Here is a 22,615-nt window from a genome sequence, read left to right as displayed (position 1 = left end):
TCTGGCACTTGAGACCCTGAGCCCAATATCCAGCCCTCTTGCCACACAGCCCACCGGGCAAAGGCAGGGAGCCAGAAGCCCAAGAGGGGACAGTTTGCTCAGAGTCCCATGACAACTTGAAGACCTGGACTGAAGACCCCAGGTGACTCCTGTCCCAGGCCTCAAACCTGCCGCAGCAGAGAAGACCCAGGCAGGGGGCAGAGATCCAGGGCCACACAGTCCTTCAGCTAGAGCCCCCTTCCTCACCCTGCCGACCCAGGAACCATGCACGCAGGTGGCTCGTCTAGAGAGTGGCGGGGCCTGAGTCATGGCCTATTTACAGACATGCCTCCTCTGCCCGCTCGGCTCTGCCAGCGTCTGTCAGCTTCGCTTGGGGCTCGGAGGGTGAGAACCTGTTTATCATGCAAGGTGCCCAAGCCGGCTGTTGAGAAAGGAACACGACCTGGAGGCCTGCCTGCCTGGGGACCTGACCTGACCCCCTCGCCCAGACCACGCCAACTCTCCCTGGCACTGTGCCACCGCCTGCCCCAAGTCATACCCCACACCCATGCCCAGGAAATCTGTGCTCGTGGTGAAGATGGGTGCGAAATACTGCTTATTTCAGGAAGGTGTCCTGGGTGCGTCCCAGAGGTCACACTTGCCCAAGCAAAGGAGTCACTCTCATTGGCTAGACAGTTGTAGCAATCCTACCAGGTGACCAAGGGCCTTTATATGCCTAATACCAAGCTCAGAGTTTAACATTATCCTTCTTCATCTTCTCAAACTCTCCTAGATTTGGATTTTTAAAAATTTATTATTATTATTTTTTATTGGAAAGCTAGATTTACAGAGAGAAGGAGAGACAGAAAAATCTTCCATCTGCTGATTCACTCCCCAAGTGTCTGCAATGGCCACAGCTGAGCTGATCCGAAGCCAGGAGCCAAGAGCTTCACATGGGTGTAGTGTCCCAAGACCCTGGGCCATCCTCTACTGCCTTCCCAGACCACAACAGGGAGCTGGGAGGGAAGTGGGGCAGCCAGGACATGAACTGGCACCCATCTGGGAGCCTGAAGCATGCAAGGCAAGGACTTTAGCCACTAAGCTACTGCAGGGACCTAGATTTGGATTTTAATTGATCATCTATAGATTGAGGAAATGGAAGCTCAGAGAGGTTAAGCAACTTGTCCAAGGCCACACAGTTGATTCCCAGTAGGTCTGCCTTGGTGCCAGAGTCCAAGGAAAGGGAGAGCTTGGGGCTGCCCTGATCCTCAGTTTCCTTATCTGTAAAATGGGGACAACAACACGATCCATCTTTCACAGTGTGAGATTCCGAGGCTCCTGGCCATGGCCGCTGCGCCCCAGTCTTCCACGCTTGAAGCTGCTGAGGTTAACCAGCTGGGCCACAGTCAGCTCAGGCGCCAGGGACTGGAATCCAGGACTGAGGCTGCCGGCAGCCCTCACTCCTTGCCCCTCCTTGACAGTGAGACTGCCTGCGTGTGTGACTCAGAACCCAGGGAGGTGGGCGGGACCGGGCGGGGCAGAGGGGGCGGGAGCTGGGCCTTAGAGGTCAAGCTGTGGGCAGAGGCGCTCCTGTGATTATGGAAGGTGCCAGCCTCCAAGCTGGAGGAAATTGTCGCGGGAGAGTGTCAGGGTGGGGTTAGCAGAACTACCCCGGGCCAGACTTAGAGGCCAAGCTCGGACCCCAGACCCTGGGCGCAGGTGGTTCTGTGATTCCAAGCCCCTGCAAAGCCACTCTGCTGCCCCCTCTCCCTCCTGGGAGCCCCTCTCTTGAGGTGCCCACAGATTCAGGGTCAAGGCTGTTGTGTTTATCAGCGGGACATAAGATTTCCACCTCAGTGTCCTGAGGATCCTGCTGGCTGATTGGGATTGGGGTCCCTCGCCTCCTTCCCTCTGTCCTGGAGTCTAGGAGAGCGAGGCCCCTGCTCCTGTTCTCGCCCTGTCCTGAAGAACCCCAGGCCTTGAACTGGCTGCCCTGAGGGTCCTAGAATACCCTTGCCCAGTCCAGGATCTCTGATCTAACTGCCCTTGGCCTGTTAGCCAAGGCAGAGCTCTGACAGACAGGTGCGAGGGCCCAGCTGTGTGCAAGGATAACTCATGTTTTCCTTGGGGCCTCCTTAAAGGGCCTTGTGACCTAGCTGGACCCCCGGGAGGGAGACGGAACCCCCAGGAGGAGCTGCTTGTCGCGGCTGCCATTTATGTCCAGGGCCACATAGAACTGCGTGCCTTTATCTACACTTTTTAATAGATAGGCTCATGGAAATGGGGTTGATTTTTCCATGGGTGCCTGACGGCGTGAGACCTGCAAAGTGCTAGCTAAAGATGGTAAAAAAAAAAAAAAGAGAAGTTTATTTTGGCTCACAAAAATTTTGAAAGCCACACATAGGAAATATCCTTGAAAAGCTTTGCAGAAAATTCCATATTAAAAAAACAGATGTTAGTTTTTTGTACCAAAATAAACATCTTTGTGTCCCATTTTCTACCATTTTGAAGGACCCCTGAGTGACTGACCACTCTGAAACTAAGACAGTCCGTGCTGTGTTGTCACATTTCTGCACAGGCGGTGTTGGGGGTGCTGATGGGTGGGGGTGCGTGCCTAAGTTTTATTCTCTAGAAAAGTTTTTCCCTGGGTATGAACTACATGGAGAAAAGCAGCCAGTTCCAAGCACTTGCACAGTGGGTGCCCCTGTGTCACCAACCTCAGCTCAGAGAGGGGACCCCTTTCCCCCCCACCCACCCTCACCCCCAGGGGCACCTCGATCCTGACACCTTGCAGCTTGCAGTAGCTTCACTTCTTTCCAGCTTCGCATACACAGGATCACACAGGATGTTGTGCTCTTGCTGAACCCTCTGTGACTAACCCACCCACGCGTGGCAAGGTGTGCTGGCTCTGTGGAGTGTGACCACACCACAATTTATTTATTAGCCCACAGAGGACATTGGGGTTGTCTCCAAGATTCTATTCATTCAAGCAGGCTTTCACAGAACATCCTGACGCGTAAACAGGTGGATATATTTTATCTGTCCTCTCTCTGTCTCTACCATCTTACTTTACAACTTTTTGAGATTTTTTTGATACAATAATAGATTCCTCAGAATCCACTTGCCTTGTACAGTTTTTTTAAAAAAGAATTATTTTTATTGGAAAGGCAGTTTTACACAGTCAGGAAGAGAGACAGAGAGGAAGATCTTCTGTCCGATGATTCACTCTCCAAGTTGCCGCAACGGCCGGAGTTGTGCCAGTCTGAAATCAAGAGCCAGGAGCCTCTTCCTGGTCACTCACATGAGTGCAGGGTCCCAAGGCTTTGGGCCGTCCTCAACTGCTTTCCCAGGCCACAGGCAGGGAGCTGGATGGGAAGCAGGACTGCTGGGATTAGAACCGGCGCCCATATGGGATCCCGGGGCGTTCAAGGCAAGGACTTTAGCCGCTAGGCCACTGCACCAGGCCCATCCATTGTGTTTTACTTTGATTCTTTACATTCTTAATGATGACACTTTTCTGTGGTGCTTTTTTTGGGGGTCTTTGGGCTTGATTCTTTTGTGAGTTGCCTGTGTGTGTGTGTGTGTGTGTGTGTGTGTGTGTGTGTGTGTGTCTTTGAAGTTCTTAAAGTTGTGGGTACTGACCCTTAGTTCTACCTGTGTTTCCAGTGTTTTCTCCCAGCTGGTTACTTGTCTTTTAGCTTTGCAGCAACTGCTGGTTTAAATATAGTTTGTTTTCCATCTGCTCACTGTTGATCATCTGGCTGGTTCCAGAGGGCATGTCTGGTAAACCCCAGGTCCGAGGGGATGGGGGTGGGGTGAGGCAGGCCCGATGGGGTGGGCGGCTGGGCCCCTGTGAGTCTTCCTGTCTCTCTCTGGAGTGTGAACCAAGGAACATCTGGGCCCTGGAGCTTGTCACAAAGGCTTCATCCCGTCCTGCTTCCCAGTCTTTTAGGGCCACCCTGAGCTCCCAGGCAGGAAACAAAGAGCGTCAGAGTGAGTGTCAGTGGAGGCAAAGTTTGAGAGCCAATGAGAGACAGCCCAACTCGCTGAGTTCCAATCTAGAACCTTCTGAGTCCAACACCTGCATCTGACTGTGAGTCTTCCCCAACAGAAAGTTCTCGAGGTTCTGGTGGCTGGAATGTCTGAGATCAAGGTGGGAGCGAAGTGGGCTGTGTTCTGAGGCCTCCCCCTTGGCTGCCAGGTGGTTCCCGTCTCCCTGTGAGCCTTTGACTGAGAACCCCCATAATTGTGAGCCTCAATAAAGCTCTTTCCTCCTAAGTAATCATTTTATTATAGTTCTGTAAAAGTGACTTTGTATAAGAATACTAATTCTGTTTGGCGAGGGTCCCACTCTCAACCTAGCTGTTACTCCCTGCAAGTCCCATCCTGTTTGACTTGTGGAAGAACACAAGCAGTCAGCCCATGACCCCATTTCCTAATTACTCTGACTCAGCTTCCATACCTGTAAAATGGACACAGCAATGATATAGACCTCCTGATTTAATGTATGAGTTAAAACACATAGACCACGATCACCCCCATGACGACCTGTAGCAGCTCTCACCTTCCGATATCCATGTCATTGTCTCGTCCCACACTGGGCTGCTCTGTATGCCCGGCCAAACACAGTGATGGCGTGTGGCTTTTGAAGCTACGTCATTCGGATGTTGTCATTGTACCTTGCTTCTTCTAGGCTCCCTTACTTGGAGGAAAGCCCGTCCCCATGTCAGGATGATGCTCCAACAGCCCTTTGAGGAGCCGGGGCCCCCCACCAGCGTCACGGCCAACTGTGTGCCACAGCTTGGAAGCAGACCCTCGCAGCGTTCAGGTGACCAGGGCTGCAGCTCCCAGCGTGACCTCTCGACTACAGCGTCCTTGGAGATCCCAGACTAAACACACCTGCCTGGCTCGGTCTCTCAGAGGAAGTCCTGATGAGGAGGTTGTGTGACACAACGAGTGCTTTCCGTGTAGAAGGGGCTATGTTTGGGCAGAATTCATCACGCAGCAGCAGTGAGACCGTCCATGTACTCAGCTCCCATTGTCTTGCCTTTTCTTTTTTGAATATTTATTTAAAAAAAAATATTTGCTTATTTTTCTTAGGAGGACAGATTTATAGAAATGAGAGACAGAGAGAAAGATCTATCCCCTGGTTCACTCCCCAAATGGCTGTCATGGCTGGAGCAGAGCCGATCTGGAGCCAGGAGGTGGAGGACTAGCCAGTGGAGCCATCGTTCTGACCCCAGGCTTTCATTTTCTGGATGAGGAATTTGGACACCCAAGGAAGTGAAGCGACTTGCCCTCGAGCACAAGGGCTGACCAGGGGCCAGGGTCCTCAGTCCTCAGGCCTTTTCACTCCCCTGTGTCTGTGGGCCACAGGGGAAAGGCACTGGCCCCTGTGGTTTCTGAGGGCCTCTAGGGACCAGCCTGTCCTGGGCTGCGCCTGGGACAGCAGGAGGAGGCTATGGGGCTCCCGGCGTAGGCCCAGGAGCAAGGAGGGCTCAGAACACTCTGTTCCACTTCTCTGGCACATGTGCCAGGCCCAGTGGACTCTGCCAGGGCAAGCAGGGCATTGCAGCATGCCTCAGACCCCAGGAACCTGCCTCTGCCACTGCTGTGCCTTCAGCCTCGGGATCAAATGACCCATCGATCTGTCCCTGTGGTTTGGGATGAGGATGACATGAAAGCATGTGACAGGAAATCTCAAACCATCAGACAGTGGGCCCTGTGCCATCCCAGGCCCCCACCCGAGGGTGTTCCAGGTGCTGTTCAGAAGCTGGAGGAGGTGTGTGGAGTGGAGACAGGGCGGACCCTGCCCTCCAGGGGCCCGTGAGGAGGACAGGCATGCAATTATGCGAAGAACTTCTGCTCCGTGACCAGGCCAGGAAGCATTTAAAGAAATCCAGCTCAGGCGCAGTGACAGGGAAACCAGGGGACAGTTTCCTAAGCCTGACAGCCCCTCCGGGCCCTGGGGTCACCTCTTGGACCTTGGAGAACCAGGCCACTAGGGACATGGGAGGACTCTAAGTGACCATTAGCTGTACTTGCCTCATCTCGCCAGTCCTAGGCAGAGATGGAGACAGACTGTGAGGGCTTGGGCACCAGCCCAGCACACTCCCTCCTGAACTGAGAGGTGTTAAATGCTCAGGTCTCCAGAAACTTCCCTTTCTAGTGACCAAGAAAGGCAACCCGACTTGGGAGCTAAATACACCCACTCCAGTTCTGCCGACACTGACCGTGGGATGGGAATAACTCCCTGCACTGATTGGTGCCTCAGTTGCTCCGTCTGTAAAATGGGCATAATAAGCCTGGTCTATATGCTTGAAAGAGGCTAAGAGATTGTATGCGCTCTCATGGCACAGGTATGTGTGGGAAGGTACATGTCAAATAGCTTGATTGAACCCTTGCAGGGTACATACATCTGCAAACATTATGCTGCATCCAATAAATATATACATTTGATTCATCAACTAAAAAATGTTTTCACAGAACTGTGCTGTAGTGCAGCAAGCTAAGCTGCTGTCTACAATGGTGACATTCCACATCACAACTCCAGTTCAAGTCCTGGCTGCTCCACTTTTTTTTTTTTTTTTAAGATTGATTTAATTTAAAAAAATTATCTATTTTTATTTACAAAGTCAGATATACAGAGAGGAGCAGAGACAGAGAGGCAGATCTTTCATCCCTTGATTCACTCCCCAAATGGCCGCAACGGTGGGAGCTGAGACAATCCGGGGCCAGGAGCCAGGCGCTTCTTCCGGGTGTCCCACACAGGTGCAGGGTCCTGAGGGTTTTGTTTCATCCTTGACTGCTTTCCTAGGCCACAGGCAGGGAGCTGGATGGGACGCGGGGCTGCCGGAACTAGAACTGACACCCATATGGGATCCCAGTGCATGCAAAGTAGGGACTCCAGCTGTTAAGGTACTGGGCTGGGCCTAAAACTAATTTTTTTTTAAAGTTATTGATTGTCATTTTTGTTAAGTGTGATCATGGCAGGTGATAACATAAAAGCTCCTTGGCAACGTACTGGAAAATAGATGGATAAAACAATTCAGTGTCTAAGATTTGCTTTAAAATATCTCAGAAAAGGGGCAGTCAATTTAGACTAGCAACTAGACATATATCCTCTGCGTCAGAGTGCCCGGGTTTGGCTCCCAGCCCCGGCTCCTGACTCCAGCTTCCTGTCGATGCAGACCCTGGGAAGGAGCAGTGAATGGCTCAGGTGACCTGGGCTCCTGCCTCCCTTGGGGGAGAGACACCTGGCTCGAGGTCCTGACTCTTGGCTTTGGCTGTGGCTGGGAGTTGCTGTGGACATTTAGGAAGTAAACCAGAAGATGGGTGTTCTTCATCTCTTAAATAAAAATAAAACATTTAGTGGCTCAATTGGCTAATCCTCCACCTTCAAGTGCTGGCACTCTAAATAGGCACCAATTCTTATCCTGGATGCTTCACTTCCCATCCAACTCCCTGCTTGTGGCCTGAGAAAGCATCCAAGGACGGCCCAAAACCTTGGGACCCTGCACCTGCATGGGAGACCCAGAAGAAGTGCCTGGCTCCTGGCTTCAGATCAGCTCAGCTCCAGCCATTGTGACTGTTTGGGGAGTGAACCAGCAGGTGATAGTTCTTTCTCTCTGTCTTTCCTCCTCTTTGTAAATCTGCTTTTCCAATCAAAATAAATAAATCTTAAAACAAAATGTTTAGTATCTTAAAAAAGTAAGCACATGGGGCATAGAAAAAACCAAGTCGGGAAAAGAGGGAGCGAGCATTGTCGCAATGCTAACATCTCACACTGCAGAACCAGTGTTGGATGTTGGGCTTCCCGTCTGGTTCCTGTTTATTCACCTGGGAAGGTAGTGAAGTGCAGTCCAAGTGCTTGAGCCCTTGTCACCCGTGTGGAGGGCACAGAAGGAGCTCCTGACGCCAGGCTTCGGCCTGGCTCAGCTCTGGCTGGTGCCGCTATTTGGAGTGTGAATCAGCATGGAAGATCTCCCTTCTTTCTCATCCTATCCTTCAAATAAATACATTTTGAAAAAAAAAATTAGATATGGGGAGTGTCAGAGGAGAGGCTGGGTTTCATGAGTCTTTCATGTACTTTAGAGCGCTTGATGTTTTTGTCAATAAACGGACAAAATGAGTGACCAAGCTGGAAGGGAAAGAGAAGCACTGGCACATGGGCTGAGAGTTCCGGGTGCACTCACTGCACCCACCGTGGTGTCACAGCCTGACGGTCAGTTCTAACACCTGCTCACCCTGCTGGCCCTCACTGTTGGAGGACCCTGGCCAAGTGACTTCACCTCTCTGAGATGCTGTGGCTCAGCTGAAAACGGGAAATCCCGCGGCCTGCCTCACCTGGAGGATGGAAGGTCGGACAATGACCAGCATGTAAGAAGCCCTCAGTGATGGCTCCTGTGAGCAGAGCACAGGCTCTGTGGACATGGACATCAGCTCTGCCATTTACAGCTGTGTGACTTCGCCCAGGCCCCGGAGCTCTCTGGGCCTCGTTTCCTCCCGGGTAACAGCATAGATTACACTGCCTCCCGGCAGGGCTGCTGTGGGGGTCAGATGACAAACCGAGTGTTGATGTCCGGCACGGCCCATGTGGGAACTTCCCTTCCTCGGCCCTCGCCTTTCAGCAGGACTGGCCTTGCCAATCCCAGGGGTTGGACTCCAGCCCACTGTCCATTTGCTTAGCTTCTGTACCTGTACTGCCAAGTGTTGGCCAAGCGTTGTGACTGGGGACAGTCAACAGGCCCACGTGGATGGCCCCTTGCAAGTGACACATTGGTGTTGGGTCACATTGGCCAGTACTTCTGTGTCCAGACAGTCTTGCGTCTCCCTCTAGGGCACGCCCTGCTGTGTCGCACACTGACTGGCGGGGCCGTGTCTCCACCCACACCCTCCCAGCTGCGTAAGCCTTGGAAGTTGATGTGGACTATGGATTGCACACCTTTCTCTCCGCCTCCCAGCACTTCTTGGCCCTCCCCTCTAGTACATCCCATTCTCTTGTGCTTCCAACTCCTTCCCAAGGCTGTAGATGTAACCACGGCCCAATCCCCATCTTCTAGTACTTTCTACCAGCTACACCATCTTTACCAAAAGCTTTTGCCCAAGTACTTAAATCTTCCCTGAGTCAACCAGCAGCCTGACTGCTTCTTCATCTGTCACACCCTGGCACTCATCCTCTTAACCCAGCCATATTTACCGAGGACGTGGGTGCCAGCTGCCAGGGGCGCACACATGGACAGATACATTCTAGGCCCTTAGAGTCTTCAAAGTCCATGGGGAGACAGACCACAATCGGGTGATGGTGTGTTATGATTAGTGGGGCGGCAGAGATGGAGGACCCATGGGGGGATGCCTGGCCTCTCTTGACATAGGCTTCTGAGTGGAGTGACTGTGATGATGTGCCCAGAGACATACACTGGACTGGGAAAATGGAATGGGGAGCTAGCTGAGTGTGTTCTGGGCGGGATGTGGTGAGTTTAGGGATGCCATGGAGGGTCTCAAGAGAAATCCCCAATGACCCTTCAACTCAAAGGCGAGAGAAGCTGGGAGTGGAACCAGAGACTTGAGAATCCTGGCGTCACAGATGTTTCCAGAATGTTCCCTGCTGCAAGGACCTGGTAGTGACAAAGCGAAGGCATCTGTTGTCCCATGCCTCTGTCAGTCGGGGGTTGGATTCACCAGAGGCACAGAGATGATACGGAGGGTGCAGGTGCTGAGGTCTCCCACTGCCTTCCGCGGAGGGACCAAAGCTGTCTCCTCGTGCATCAACTTTAATCCCAGAGATCACACTTGCCCTTGGACCTTATGGGCCACGACTGTATATTCAGCCAAAAGACATTGGATCGGTAAGAAAGACCTCCCCTTCCCCACCACTTGCTGTTTCTCTCCTGTGACAGCGGAGGGAGCACCCAGATCATGAGCCTACCTGATGCACAAATGAAGTGGCAAGGAAGGGGTGAGGACTTCTCTTCGATTTCTCTCTTCCGGGGGCTCCTGCCTCTCTAGGCAATGTCAGAGTGACACATGGGGACTTCCGAGTCAAGCAGATGCAGGTTCATGCTCTGGAGTCACGTCTTGCTTGCTGTGTGACCTGCACTGGGTTTTGCTGCCTCTCTGTTCCCAAGCATGCTTGCCTGGGGCATGAGGGTATCATGGCTCATACCGGCTGCTGCTAAGATGATGAAACGACTCCTGCCAAGTGCTGAACACAGTGTCCGCACATAGCCACTGTTCAGCACGTGAGTGGAGGAGGGCATTGGGACCGGGAGACCTCCTTCTCCATGTTGCCCACCCTTGTTTCCAAGGCTGCCTCCTCTTTCTGCCAGTGTCCCCCTTCTTTTTCTCCAGTTTCCACCTGTCCTCAAGTTGACCTTCTTATTCCAGTTATTCATGGAGCCTCAAAACCGCAGTCAACCCTCCTCTATAGCTTAACCAAGGCCCCAAGACCAGCCTTCTGCGCCAGAGCCTTGGGCCAGGTGACCTTAAGCTCTTTGTGTATGATTTTGCTTTAAAGACATCTGTTGGGCCTTCTCAGAGGACTTCTATCTGCCAACTGGAAACACGTTTTTAAAAAGGTGGAAGAAGCAGCTAGTGCTTGGCACAGCAGGTTAAGAACCCTCCTACAATACTGGAGTCCCATATAGGTGCCAGTTCGAGTCCTGGCTTCTCCACTTCTGATCCAGCTCCCTGTTAAAGCACCTGGGAAGGCAGTGGGAAATGACCCAAGTGCTTGGGTCCCTCTACCCACCAGGGAGACTGATGAAACTCCTGGTTCTTGGCTTTGGCCTGACCCAGTCCTGGCCATTGCATCACTCCATGAATGGAAGATCTCTTTCTCTCTCTTACTCTGCCTTTCAGATAAATCAATACATCTTTAAAAGGAAAACAAGTGGAGGAAAATTAAAAATGTATGTCCTACAGATTCTGGCTGGCGCTGCATCCAGGCTGGGCTTATGCAAGAGTTATTTCCGGGCCTGGGGTGATAGCGTAAGGTTAAGATCCCTGCCTTGAACACACCTGGATCCCATATGGGCACTGGTTCTAATCCTGGCAGCTCCACTTCCCATCCAGCTCTCTGCTTGTGGCCTGGGAAAGCAGTCGAGGACGGCCCAGAGACTTGGGACCCTGCACCCATGTGGGAAACCCAGAAAAAAGTTCCTGGCTCCTGGCTTCGGATTGGCGCAGCACCTGCCATTGCAGCCACTTGGGGAGTGAATCATTGGACGGAAGATCTTCCTCTCTGTCTCTCCTCCTCTCTGTATATCTGCCTTTCCAATAAAATAAATACATCTTTTTTTTTTTTTTAAAAAAAGAGCTACTTCTGTTTGCCTCGCTTCCTGGGCTGGGCACTTCTTGGGGCAGGGACACGGAGTACTCCTCTTTCTGTCCGCTGGCCCTGACGTGTGGAAGGAAGCCTGCTGAGTGGACAAGGCTCCTGACAAGAACCAATTCTTCCCCTTGCCTAGGCCCAGTTCAAAATCTACAAAATGAGGGGCCTAACCTCCAGAGAGCCCTTTTCAACTGAAAGGGGAGAAGTGGACAGGGGTGGGACTGGGTGCTCCAGAGTGGGTCCTTCCACTGCCTTTGTAAGGGGCTGAGCTCAAGGGTGACACAGAGGGTGGGGCAAAGAAAGGGGTAGCCCTGACCCTGTCGTGGGAGCTGCCCAGGAGCCCAAAGGAGTGTCAGGTCAGTGAGAGGACAACAGCTATGGACCCCTGAACCTCGCAAGGTCCTGGTCCCTACCCCTGGCCCACTGACCTGACCAGGATGAGGGCCTGACTTCCAGAGGGAACTGCAGGTACCCAAGTGGCCCCGCCAGGCTGCCTCTGAACAGGCTGTTCTTGTTTTCGCTCCCCCATGCCCTCATGCCTGTGGAACAGCGCTTGCTCACCCTTGCATGTGATCTGAGAGGCTCGGGCTCCCGGGCCTGGAGGAAACTCAAGCCCCACCAGGCGCTTGGCATCGGAATGCCGAGTTGGGCCCCTCCCTGGGCTCATGTGACAGAGCCCAGCTATAAATATCAAAGGGGTCCCAGACCCAGCCAGAGTTCGAGCGCCAGGAGAAGGAGACAGAGGTTCGGAGCTGGTGTTTGTGACAAGGGCAGAGCCCCGATCTTTAGAGCCAGACTCTCCCCCACAAAAGATATGGATTACAAGTCGAGCCTGATCCCAGACGGGAACCCCATGGAGAACCTGGAGAAGCAGCTCATCTGCCCCATCTGCCTGGAGGTGTTCACCAAGCCAGTGGTCATCCTGCCGTGCCAGCATAACCTCTGCCGCAAGTGTGCCAATGACATCTTCCAGGTGGGTGCTGGAACGGTCTGCTCCTAGGACCTCCCACATCTTGGACTGGCTCTTTCTGCTCCCTGGAGCTCCCCTGCAGAGAGGCCTCTGATCTGCCTGAGGGCTGGGGAGGAGGCTCTGGGCTCCTCCTGCCTCGGGCCCCTCCATGACGCATGTGTCGCTCCCACCCTGCCCCCAGCTCAGCTCCCCACCTGCCCCGAGCTCTCGGCGGGTGGAAGAGTCAAGTGCCTCAGTGATAAGGGAGAATCGGGTGCAGAGGGAACAGAAACCAGACCCCTAGAAGCCTGCCAGCGCCACAGTGGCATAGGACCCAGAGCTTCAGATTCAGGGGGAAGTAGACAGGCACACCAGGCATAGGCCCCCAAAGCCCCTACCCTGAGCCTTCAAGATGAGAACCAGAAGGCAGACCAGGGACGGGATTTGGCACTCAGCTGTCCTCCGGGGCTACCTTCCCAAATGTCCTTCCACTATTTCCTCTTCTAAGTAGCCCCTGAGGAGCTTGCCCAGGTTGCAACACCCATTTCATGAGTGGGCAAACTGAGGCTTGGAGAAAGAAGGTTGCTACCCAGAGATGGAAGCCAGGCCTGCTGATGGTGCAGCTGCTTGTCTGGGGGCCCCATAGCTAGGGGTCTCTGCTCTCACCCTCAATAACAGGAGGCTGGCAAGGGAAAGGGCTGGGGGTGGGCAGTGCAGGCCTCACCTCTATGTTTGGCCCCTACAGGCCGCAAATCCCTACTGGACCAACCGGGGCGGCTCGGTGTCCATGTCCGGAGGCCGTTTCCGCTGCCCCTCCTGTCGCCACGAGGTGATCATGGACCGCCACGGCGTGTACGGGCTGCAGCGGAACCTGCTGGTGGAGAACATCATTGACATCTACAAGCAGGAGTGCTCCAGGTCAGCTGGCCCACCCCTCCCGCTTCCCTTGCCCCCTGCTCAGGGCCAGCTCTCCCTCCCACCCCCTGCAAGCCAGTGCAGAACCCCTTCCTCCCCCAGGCTGGCCTCTGGGATTGCCCTGTTGGGAGATCTTGACACAGATCAGGGCAATGAGATGAGAGAGCAAGAGACAGGACTGGGAGCCATGAGAATACAGCCACACTCCTTTCCCACGCCTGGGGCGGTCAGGAGCCCACGCTGGGAATGCTCCACGGTGCCCACATCTCACAGATGAGAAAATACAGGCTCCCTAAGAAGCGGGAGATGAGCTCGGCTGTATTCTCCAATAGGAGAGGCAGAATCTGTGAGCCTTGGGGACATCCACGCTGAGCCTCAGGCTGGGGCCAGACCCAGCTGGGGGAGGGGCGGTACATATGAGGACACCCTGACACCACTCCCAGCTGTTGACCTCACGGCCTTGTTGGTTTCAAACCTTCCCCAAGCATGTGGCAGTGGGCAGCGTCTTGCCCAGTGGCACTGCCAACCCAGGCCTGCGGAGGAAAAACCCTGGCTGGGGGCCTGCCAGTGCTGCCCTGCCCCAGCTCTGCCGAGGTCTCAGGTCTGCTGGCCACAAAGGGGATGGATGGTAAGATGTGTCACTGTGACTGGGGATAGGGTAGTGACAGGAAATGTCACAGAAGCACCTGCCATGTGCTAGCTGCCTCCCATGCCCCTCCCTGGCTCAGCCTACTTGACTGTAAGGAAGTGGAGGCTCAGAGAGGGTGGGAGATTTTTCCAAGCCCACACAGCTAACAAGGGGGGAAGCTGAAAGAGAAGGTATGACTACCTGCATGGTGAATATTTTTTAAAAAATTTTTGAAGTGATATTTCTTAGTTATTTGAGAGAGAGAGGGAGGGTGGAAGAATACATGGTCCTGTACGCTGGTTTTTTTTTCTCTAAAAGTCTGCAACCGCTGGACCAGGGTGGGCACTGAAGGTAGGAACATGGAATTTAATCCAGGTCTTCGGGGATGACAGGAGCCCTGTTCTTTGAGCCGTCACTGCTGCCTCCCAGTGTCTGCATCCATAGGAAGCCCAAATCAAGCTGGAGCTGAAAAGCTGAGCACTTGGATTTTGGGGTACATGTGTCTTGGCTGAGAGGTCCCCTGGTGACTGTTCTGGGCTGCCAGTCTAGAGGGCTCATGAACAGCACACACAGAAATGTTAACAGGCTGTGGAATGTTCTTGATGTAGCAGAATCTGTACCTGAGCTGAAATAATAGTCCCCTCTGCAGAGTAGGTTGTGTTTGAACCTGCGGGGGTTCTGCATATCAGGGACTCAGCCCAGGAGCTGCGCTTGGCTGGGCCCCTGCTCAGTACTGGGCACCTGACGCCACAGCTGAGAACAAAGCTGCAATAAACAAAAGAACTCATTCTAGTGGTCTGGACTCAAAGCCAGAGGGAAGCCTGGGCAGGGCAGTGGGCACAGGCACCAGACCTTGAGAGCTTGTCTCTCTGCACCACTGCCTGGCCAGGGACTCCCTTCCTTGGGGGAGGAGACAGGTGGCATATGGAGGCCTTTGTCTGTAGGCAGTCCCTGGACTCAAGGACAAGTGTGGCCAGGGGCTGGTTGAATAATGGCAGGGGTCACAAAATCTGGGGGGTAAGCGATCACTCAGGGTAGTCAGAGGTCGCCCCTGACACTTGCTGGGTACCAGTCATCGCCAACATTGTATGATGTCAGGGGTTGGAGTCAGTGGTGCTGTGGACTCACTGCTGGCTCTACATGAGTGGGTGGTCCAGCTGGCATGGAAAGACTTAGTTTAAAAAAAAATCACATCTTTGTGCCATCATTGTAGTGCAGCAAGTTAAGCCACCACTTGCAACGCCAGCATGCATCATATCTCTATTTGAGTCCTGGCTGCTGCACTTCCACTCCAGCTCCTTGCTCATGTGCCTGGGAAGACAGAAGAAGACGGCCCAATATTTGGGCCCCTGTCACCCATGTGGGAGGCTTGGATGGAATTCCAGGCTTTTGACTTTGGATTGGTCCAGACTTGGTTGTTGTGGGACATGAGAGGGAGTGAACCAGTAATGGAATCTCTGTTGCTCTAAGCCGTCAAATAAATAAAAGGACAAATCTTAAAGAACATTGAACCCAGGCTAGGAAAGGGCCAAAACTCTAAGCCCGGCATACTTGACACGCCAGAGGCCGTCAGTAGAGAAACCAGAAAGGGGAAAAGACACCTTAAGAACAGGTGTTAGGAGCAGCAAGGGTGCAGCGGACCTGGAAGAGAATCTGCAGGTGAGGTGCCAAGGCCTGGGCTGGGCTTCCCACCTTCTGAAGCCTGGCTGGGGCCATCCTCATGGTGTGTTTACTGGCCAAGTCCTTCTTATATTCTGTTACCACCTCCTGTGGCACCAGGCACCATCAATGCAGCAAGGAAGACAGTGGGCAAATTTCCTTATGCTTACGGAGGTTATGGCCTGCTGGGTTCAGTGCAGAATTGAGCGACACTATCCGTGTAAACAACCCAGCTCCAGGGAGCAGGAGCCACCAGGAGCCAGGGGGACTATAATTAGAGCAACCAACTCCTAGTTCCCCTGGCCTGACCTGCAGGATGACCTTGATTGAATCAATTCAGTTTCCCGGGTTGGGAGGGGTGGGGGTCCCAGCTTCTTCTCACTTAAAACTTCTGCATGCCTACTCTCAGACCTGTGGCTCCCTCCCTACACTCTCAGACCTGGCAGAGCCCACTAGCATATGGGTCCCAGGATGAGGGGACAATTGCAATGTCACTAGCTCCTCTGGGCTAGAATTCCTAGAGAACTGAGGAAAAAAAAAAAAAAAAGGTTTGGGGCTGCCCTTCTGCTACAACTGCCTGTGAAGCCAGGAAGCCCATAATGAAGTGCCAGTTCGAGTCCTGGCTGTTCCACTTCCGATCCAGCTCCCTGCTAATGTACTGGGGAAGGCAGCAGAAGACGGTCCAAGTGCTGTGGGAGACCCAGATGGAGCACCTGCTCCTGGTTTTGGCTTGAGTCAGCCCCAGTTAGCCATTGTGGTCATTTGGGGAGTAAACCAGAAAATAGGTCTCATTCTTTGTCTCTTTTTTTCTATCACTCTGCTTTTCAAACCTTGGGGGAAAAATTTGTGGGGCAGCTCACTATCGAGAGCTCAGGGTATAAAATGGGGGTCACTGGAGCCAGGGACCCTGTGACCTGTGACCCTTCTCTTTCCAGCCGGCCCCTGCAGAAGGACAGCCATCCCATGTGCAAGGAGCATGAAGATGAGAAAATCAACATCTACTGCCTCACGTGTGAGACGCCCACGTGCTCCATGTGCAAAGTGTTTGGGGCCCACCAGGCCTGTGAGGTGGCCCCACTGCAGAGCGTCTTCCAGGGCCAGAAGGTATGGGTTCCAGTTGTGTCGGCCCCCCAGCCCGGGGCCTGCTGAGCCACACCTGATGATTCAGGAGATGGATCTGCTGAGCCGGCCTTTCAGGAATAACCCCTGGGGAAGAGATTGCCTGGGTAGCAGGCTGAGCTCATGGTTATACTTAGAAGCACCTGGGTGTGGCCACAGGCTCGAGGTCAGACCCCAGGGCCAGGGCACACTTTGGCCTCCAGCATGCACTGGGCCACAGTTTTCACACTGGCCTGCAGCAGGAGGCAGCTGGGAGTTCTGTTCCTGGGCCTCAGGCTGTGGCAGATACCCCACCATCCTGTCCAGGCCATCAGCTGCTGCTCTGCCTGTTCGTTCTTCTCCCACTCTGCAAATGTACTTCTTGTCTTGGCTCCATCTTAGAACAAACCCCTCCTTGGCTGGTACCTTGCTGTGTGTCTTGGGCAGCTCATCCCCTCCCCCGTTCTCTGGGCCTTGTCTTGTAACATGAGAGGGGCCTGTGAAATAGACAACAGCAGTTCGTTGACACTCTCTGCTCTGGATGAGAGTTGCACCCCAGAAAGAGGGGCCACACTCCTCGGGGTGGGGGTGAGGTGAGTAGTACCCTGAGTCTGTTTCTCTCCCTTGCTGTGTAGACAGAGCTGAGTAACTGCATCTCCATGCTGGTGGCAGGGAATGACCGCATGCAGACCATCATCACGCAGCTGGAGGACTCCTGTCGAGTAACCAAGGTGAGAGGACAGAATGGCCTCACCTTGGGGTTGAGGCCTCCTACTGCAGCCTGGTCTATGGGACACACACACTCACAGATTGGGACTGAAGGCTGGGGCCTGGAGCCCAGGGTGGATGAGCAAGGATGGCAATGAGGGAGTCACAGGTGGTCCATTCGTGCACAACTGGGTGTCAGGCCCTGGCCCAGGCTCTGGGGATGGGAAGTGATCCAGACGGACTCGGTCTCTGGGGACCATCTGACTGGCTGTTTCCAGTGTGCACACAGCGCTAACGGCCCACAGAGCTCTGCTCCCCAGGGTGATGTGGACCCTTCTTTAGGGCATATAAAACAGCCGCAGGCTCAAGCTGTGCACTCCACATGAGCTCCCAGGGCTTGCCCAGCTGTGGGGTCCAGGAAGGGGACTTTTCCAGCTCCAGAGACTGCCTCTGTCATGTAGAAGAGGGATGTAAAGGAAGAGGATGTGCAGGTGCACTGGGGGGAGGCAGTAGGGCCCCGGATGGAGATCTGCTAGGGTTGTGTCCATTTCACAGAAAAGAAAAACCAAACAGAACATTTGTGCTGCATGAAAGATGCCTGCCCACCTCCCCGCGGGCCCCGCAGTGCATAGCTCCCTGCACCTAGGCTTGTTCCTAGAATGGGGACAAATGTGATGTGGGGCTCATGGCAGTCAGGGTACAGCATCTGGGTGCATGTGTGTCGTGGTGAGCAGCTGGGACGCCTCTGCCGTTGCTGTCTTGGGAAGCCTGCATCTCCAGTTCTATAAGACGAGGCTCCTAGGGTTTTCTCCTGGGCACACCTGTCAGAGCAGGCAGGGGATAGGCCTGCAGGATGTAACAGCAACATCCGTGCCCACAGGAGAACAGCCACCAGGTGAAGGAGGAGCTGAGCCGCAAGTTCGATGAGCTCTACACCATCCTGGATGAGAAGAAGAGCGAGCTGCTGCAGCGCATCACGCAGGAGCAGGAGGGCAAACTCAGCTTCCTCGAGGCCCTCATCCAGCAATACCGGGAGCAGCTTGACAAATCCACTAAGCTGGTGGAGACGGCCATCCAGTCCCTGGATGAGCCTGGTGGCGCCACCTTCCTCCTGGTGAGTCACACCAGCAGAATTCAGCTTGTGTTCCTCCACAGGCTGCTCACACCTCCTGGGACATGTACCTGCCTCAGTGTCCCCATCTGTAGAATGGCATGCAGTAATCGCTACCTTTCTCTTACTGAGCCTATGAAGATGAAATAGATGCTAATGTTATGCCCTTTTCAGCCACCAAATGCCCCTCCTGGAGACTCTTAACTGGGTTCCTTCTGTAAGTGAGGGGGTGAGGATCCCTCCTGTAGGCCAACTGTTCTCCATAAGGGCTTACTGGGAAGAACAGAGAGGGCCTGGTTGTGAGAGACTGAGTTCAGCTCAGTTAAAGCGCCTATGAGCCACACCTTATCCCAGACAGTGGGTACACTGGGTATCTGGGGTACATGATTCTCAGCTTGGCTGTTCCAGGGTTTGGCTGTAGTTTTAACTGAGGTCCTTAGAAGTCAAGCTCCTACCCAGAAAATGTGCCAGGGAGGATTCCAGGGTGATAACCAGGACCTGTTCAGGTTGCAGACAGATGGGAAAGATCCAATGTGTGCCAGCCTGGAGGTGAGAGGATGAGGGCACAAGCGGGTAGGGAATGGTACCATGTATCCAGCTGCCATACCCAGCCACTGTGGCGGCATTCCTGCCAGTATGTCTTCTGCAGTCCTAACCCTTTGCTCTCTCCCCTCCCACAGAGTGCCAAGCAGCTCATCAAAAGGTCAGTATGTCCCCCAGGGCTGTGGCCCAAGCCCCTGGCTCCTGGCAGGGCCTCTGCCCAATGCCCTGCTCCCCGTCCTAGTGCACTCAGTCCTCAAGAAGGGTCTCACCCCAGCCTGCCTTTCCTGGCTGTGGCATCCCTATTTTCCTGGACCATCTCTTGCGCTTGAGCCTAGAGGGAACACTGCCTCACTGCCAGGGTTCTCTGGGTGGCAATGGGGTGCGGGCAAAGCACGTGCACTCATGGTATTAGAGTGAAGGCCCTTCTTCCCACCCTGAACCCCGAAACCTCATCCTGCTTTCTAACCCCGCTAACCTTCTCCCCACAGCATTGTGGAAGCTTCCAAGGGCTGCCAGCTGGGCAAGACAGAGCAGGGCTTTGAAAACATGGACTATTTCACATTGGACTTGGAGCACATAGCAGACACCCTGAGGGCCATCGACTTTGGCACAGGTAAAGTGGCAGAGCCATTCGCCTGGTTTTCTTGCTGGATGTCCCAGAGCCAGAATGAGCCTCCCTGTACTATTTGGATAGCTGGGGTTGCGCACACAGAGTCCTCCTGTCTCATTCTGGCTTCTCTTCCCTGGAGCGCCTGTGACAATGTAACCAGAACAGTAAGGAAGGAGGAGATTTAGGGAAACCCTCAAAGGAGCCCACATGTTATTTTGCTGAAGCACACAGGGCTTAATGACAGAGAGAGGGTGCGTGGGATTTGGCGGGGTGATGTATTGGTCGGAGAGGTGAGGTCCAGCTGCAGAAGGACGAGGGCCTTTGTTGAGGAGACACAAGCTGTGACTCTGGTGACCTCCTCCAGCCCTGGCCACAGGCCTAAGGAGGTGGCTGGGGAAGGGGGTTGGGGAAAGGCCATTGTCTCTGGCAGTAGAACTTGCAGGCCACTTCTCAGGACAGAAAACTGGGGGGACCCGTGTCCCTAGTCACTCCTCCCTGTTGCTCAGCTTCAGGGAGTAATGGAGAAGAGATGGCCCCAGCGTGCTCCCCACCCCAGGTGGGGAAGGAATGAGGAAGCTGGCGGGGCAGGGGTGCTGAGCAAGCAGCCTTCCAGAGCTGAACAAATTCCTCTGGGACAAAGACTTTGCCCCTGTCCTTGTGCAAGGTGATGCTTTGTCCCACTTTCCCCAGGGGCTGTTTGTTTACCTGGGAGATGCATGGAGCAGAGAAGGTGCTGCCTCTTAGTCCTCTTCACACATGGGGTAACAGGCAGGAGCTGCAGCTGCCAGAGCACAAACGAGCACAGCGTAGCGGCACCCTACAGTGGGGAGAAGCAGTGTGGCCCTAGCCAGACCACCACCCACGCACCATCACCTTAGTCCATCACCCACGCACCTGCGGGCTGCACTAGGAGAGCGGGTGCTGGGGCTGAGGAGCCAGCCCACCCTCACCTGCTTGTTCTTTGTCACAGATGATGATGATGAGGAGTTCCTGGAGGAAGAAGATGATCAGGAAGAGGAAGAGACTTCAACAGGGAAGGAAGAAGGTAGGGAATCCATTCGCCTTCAGTAGTTCATTCATTCATTCGTTTCTTCACTCTCCCCATAACGAGATGCCCACTGTGAGCGAGCTGCTGTGCGGCTCCCAGCACATCTCTCTCCCATCTATGCATACTAAAAGATCCCATTTCACAGCTAACTGAGCTTCCTAATGGAGAGTCACACAGAGGTCCGAGACAGTGGGTTAAGCCGCTGCCTGTAGCATCAGCATCCCCTGTGGGGGCCAGTTCTAATCCTCAGTACTCCACTTCTAACACAACTCCCTGTTAATGCGCCTGGGAAAGCAAAGGGAGATGGCCGAAGTCTTCAAGCTCCTGCACCCACGTGGGAGACCTGGCAGAGACTCCTGGCTTTGGCCTGCTCAGCCTTGGTCATTGCAGTCATCTGGGAAGTGAACCAGCAGACAGAAGATCTGTGTCTCTCCTCTCTGTAGATCAGTCTTTCCAATAAAAACAATAATAAATATCTTTTTAATACAAAAATATTTATTTATTTAAAAGCATTACAGAGAAAGTGGCAGAAAAAGAGAGACCTTCCATCTGCTGGTTTACTCCCCAAACAGTCACAACAGCCAGAGCTGGGTCTGGTGAAAGCAGAGTTAAGAGCTTCTTCCAGGTCTCTCACCTGGGTGCAGGGGCCCAGGGCCTTGCATCAGCCTCTGCTGCTTTCTCAGGTCTTTAGCTGAGAGCTGGATCTGAAGTTAAGCAGCTGGGACTCAAACGGGTGCCCGTGTGGGATATGGGCACCACATGTAGAGGATTAGCCTATTAAGGCACCACACTGGCCCTGTCAATTCCCTTTAAATGAAAACAACCCTTGCTACTGCATCCTGTCCTCCATGCCAAGGCCACTGGCTCCCCTTCCACCCCTTCCTGCACCCTGAGTTTGGCAGTTTGTTGAAAGTCAGATTCTGAATTGCATCTGTGCCCTGGACCAGCTATGTAATCTTGAGCTGTTTGTAACTCTGCTAAGGCTACGCTCCCAAGTGTGCATGGGGACCTAATGCCATTGGCCTCTCAGGGTTGTAGTGGGCAGCAACTAGGATATCAGTTGGCCCCATGTCTGGTGCATAGAAAGGATGTGTTAGCTGATGCCATTTTTGACTCCATAGTTGGCAAAACTAAATTCCAGACCTACTGAAATGCAGACAGCAGTGTTTTATACTTTGAGCCTGCCTGTCAAAAGGCCAGAGTATTTGAACAGCTGAACTCTGGTGATTTTAAGAGGAGGAGGTCAGGCAGAAACTGCCCCCGGGTGGGGGGGGGGTCCCCACGTCCCCACATCCCCTGCCTCACCATAGGCCTCCGTGTCTTTTTCTTTCTTGCAGGACATCAATAAGGAGCCGGAGGAGAAGGCCGACCCTCTAGATGCTGAGACTGGGGTGGGTGGGGCAGGGCCGGCTGCCTCCAAGACAGGACTAGGGGTGGAAGGGGCGACGAGCAGGTCTTCTCTCTGCTCGGAAAGCAGGGACTCGGTAGCATCCCGCCACTGTGTCCGGCAGCTGTTGAACCCCGACTGGAACCATGTTGACACCACCACACAGGCCACTTTTCTATGTCAGTGCAAAATGGAATATTTTGTACGTTTTTCAAATGTGACTTTTTTTTTGTATATACTTGTTTATGTATGCCAATTTGGTGCTTTTGTATGGAAACTTTTGTACAATAATGCCTGGTCATTGTGTGACTGGCCATGTCAGAGAGCGGGGAGGGAAGCCAGGTTGATAGAGCTGCCCACTTCCTCTCCCTGGTGGGAGGTCTGGGAAGCACCTGCAAGCCTAGATGGGAATGTGTACCCTAGGTCAGGGCCATCCCGAGGCCCGGGGAGGCCCCTGGCTCTGTGCTATCTGTTGTTTCAATAAATGCACGATGCTCTCTTCCTGTTACCACAGAAGAATTAATGGTGGCTTGTTCTACTTGTCTTCCTGGAGGAGAGAATCTTCCAGCGGTGCTTGAACAGAGGCCCGACAGGCAGGAGAAGGCTCAGGCGAGGTCCAGGGTTCCAGCCTAGCGGGGATGCCCTTTG

At 53.7% G+C, this 22,615-nt stretch overlaps 1 protein-coding gene across 1 annotated transcript; it reads left to right on the top strand.

Annotated features, from left to right (window-relative positions):
* The first annotated feature begins 12,119 nt into the window (after window positions 1-12,119).
* TRIM63 (tripartite motif containing 63) lies at window positions 12,120-20,603 on the top strand. Its single transcript, XM_040979733.1, has 8 exons — window positions 12,120-12,284; window positions 13,006-13,178; window positions 16,398-16,566; window positions 17,196-17,291; window positions 18,149-18,382; window positions 19,060-19,082; window positions 19,411-19,535; window positions 20,503-20,603. The coding sequence occupies exons 1-8, from the start codon at window positions 12,126-12,128 to the stop codon at window positions 20,601-20,603; spliced, it is 1,080 nt and encodes a 359-aa protein (XP_040835667.1). The 5' UTR covers window positions 12,120-12,125.
* Window positions 20,604-22,615: the final 2,012 nt, after the last annotated feature.

This window comes from Ochotona curzoniae, unplaced genomic scaffold (genome assembly GCF_017591425.1).
Source record: "Ochotona curzoniae isolate NIBS_2020 unplaced genomic scaffold, NIBS_Ocur_1.0 contig_3255, whole genome shotgun sequence".
NCBI classification, from domain to species: domain Eukaryota; kingdom Metazoa; phylum Chordata; class Mammalia; order Lagomorpha; family Ochotonidae; genus Ochotona; species Ochotona curzoniae.
The sequence above is the reverse complement of the archived record's forward strand: the minus strand, read 5'-3'. Positions and strand labels throughout refer to the sequence as shown.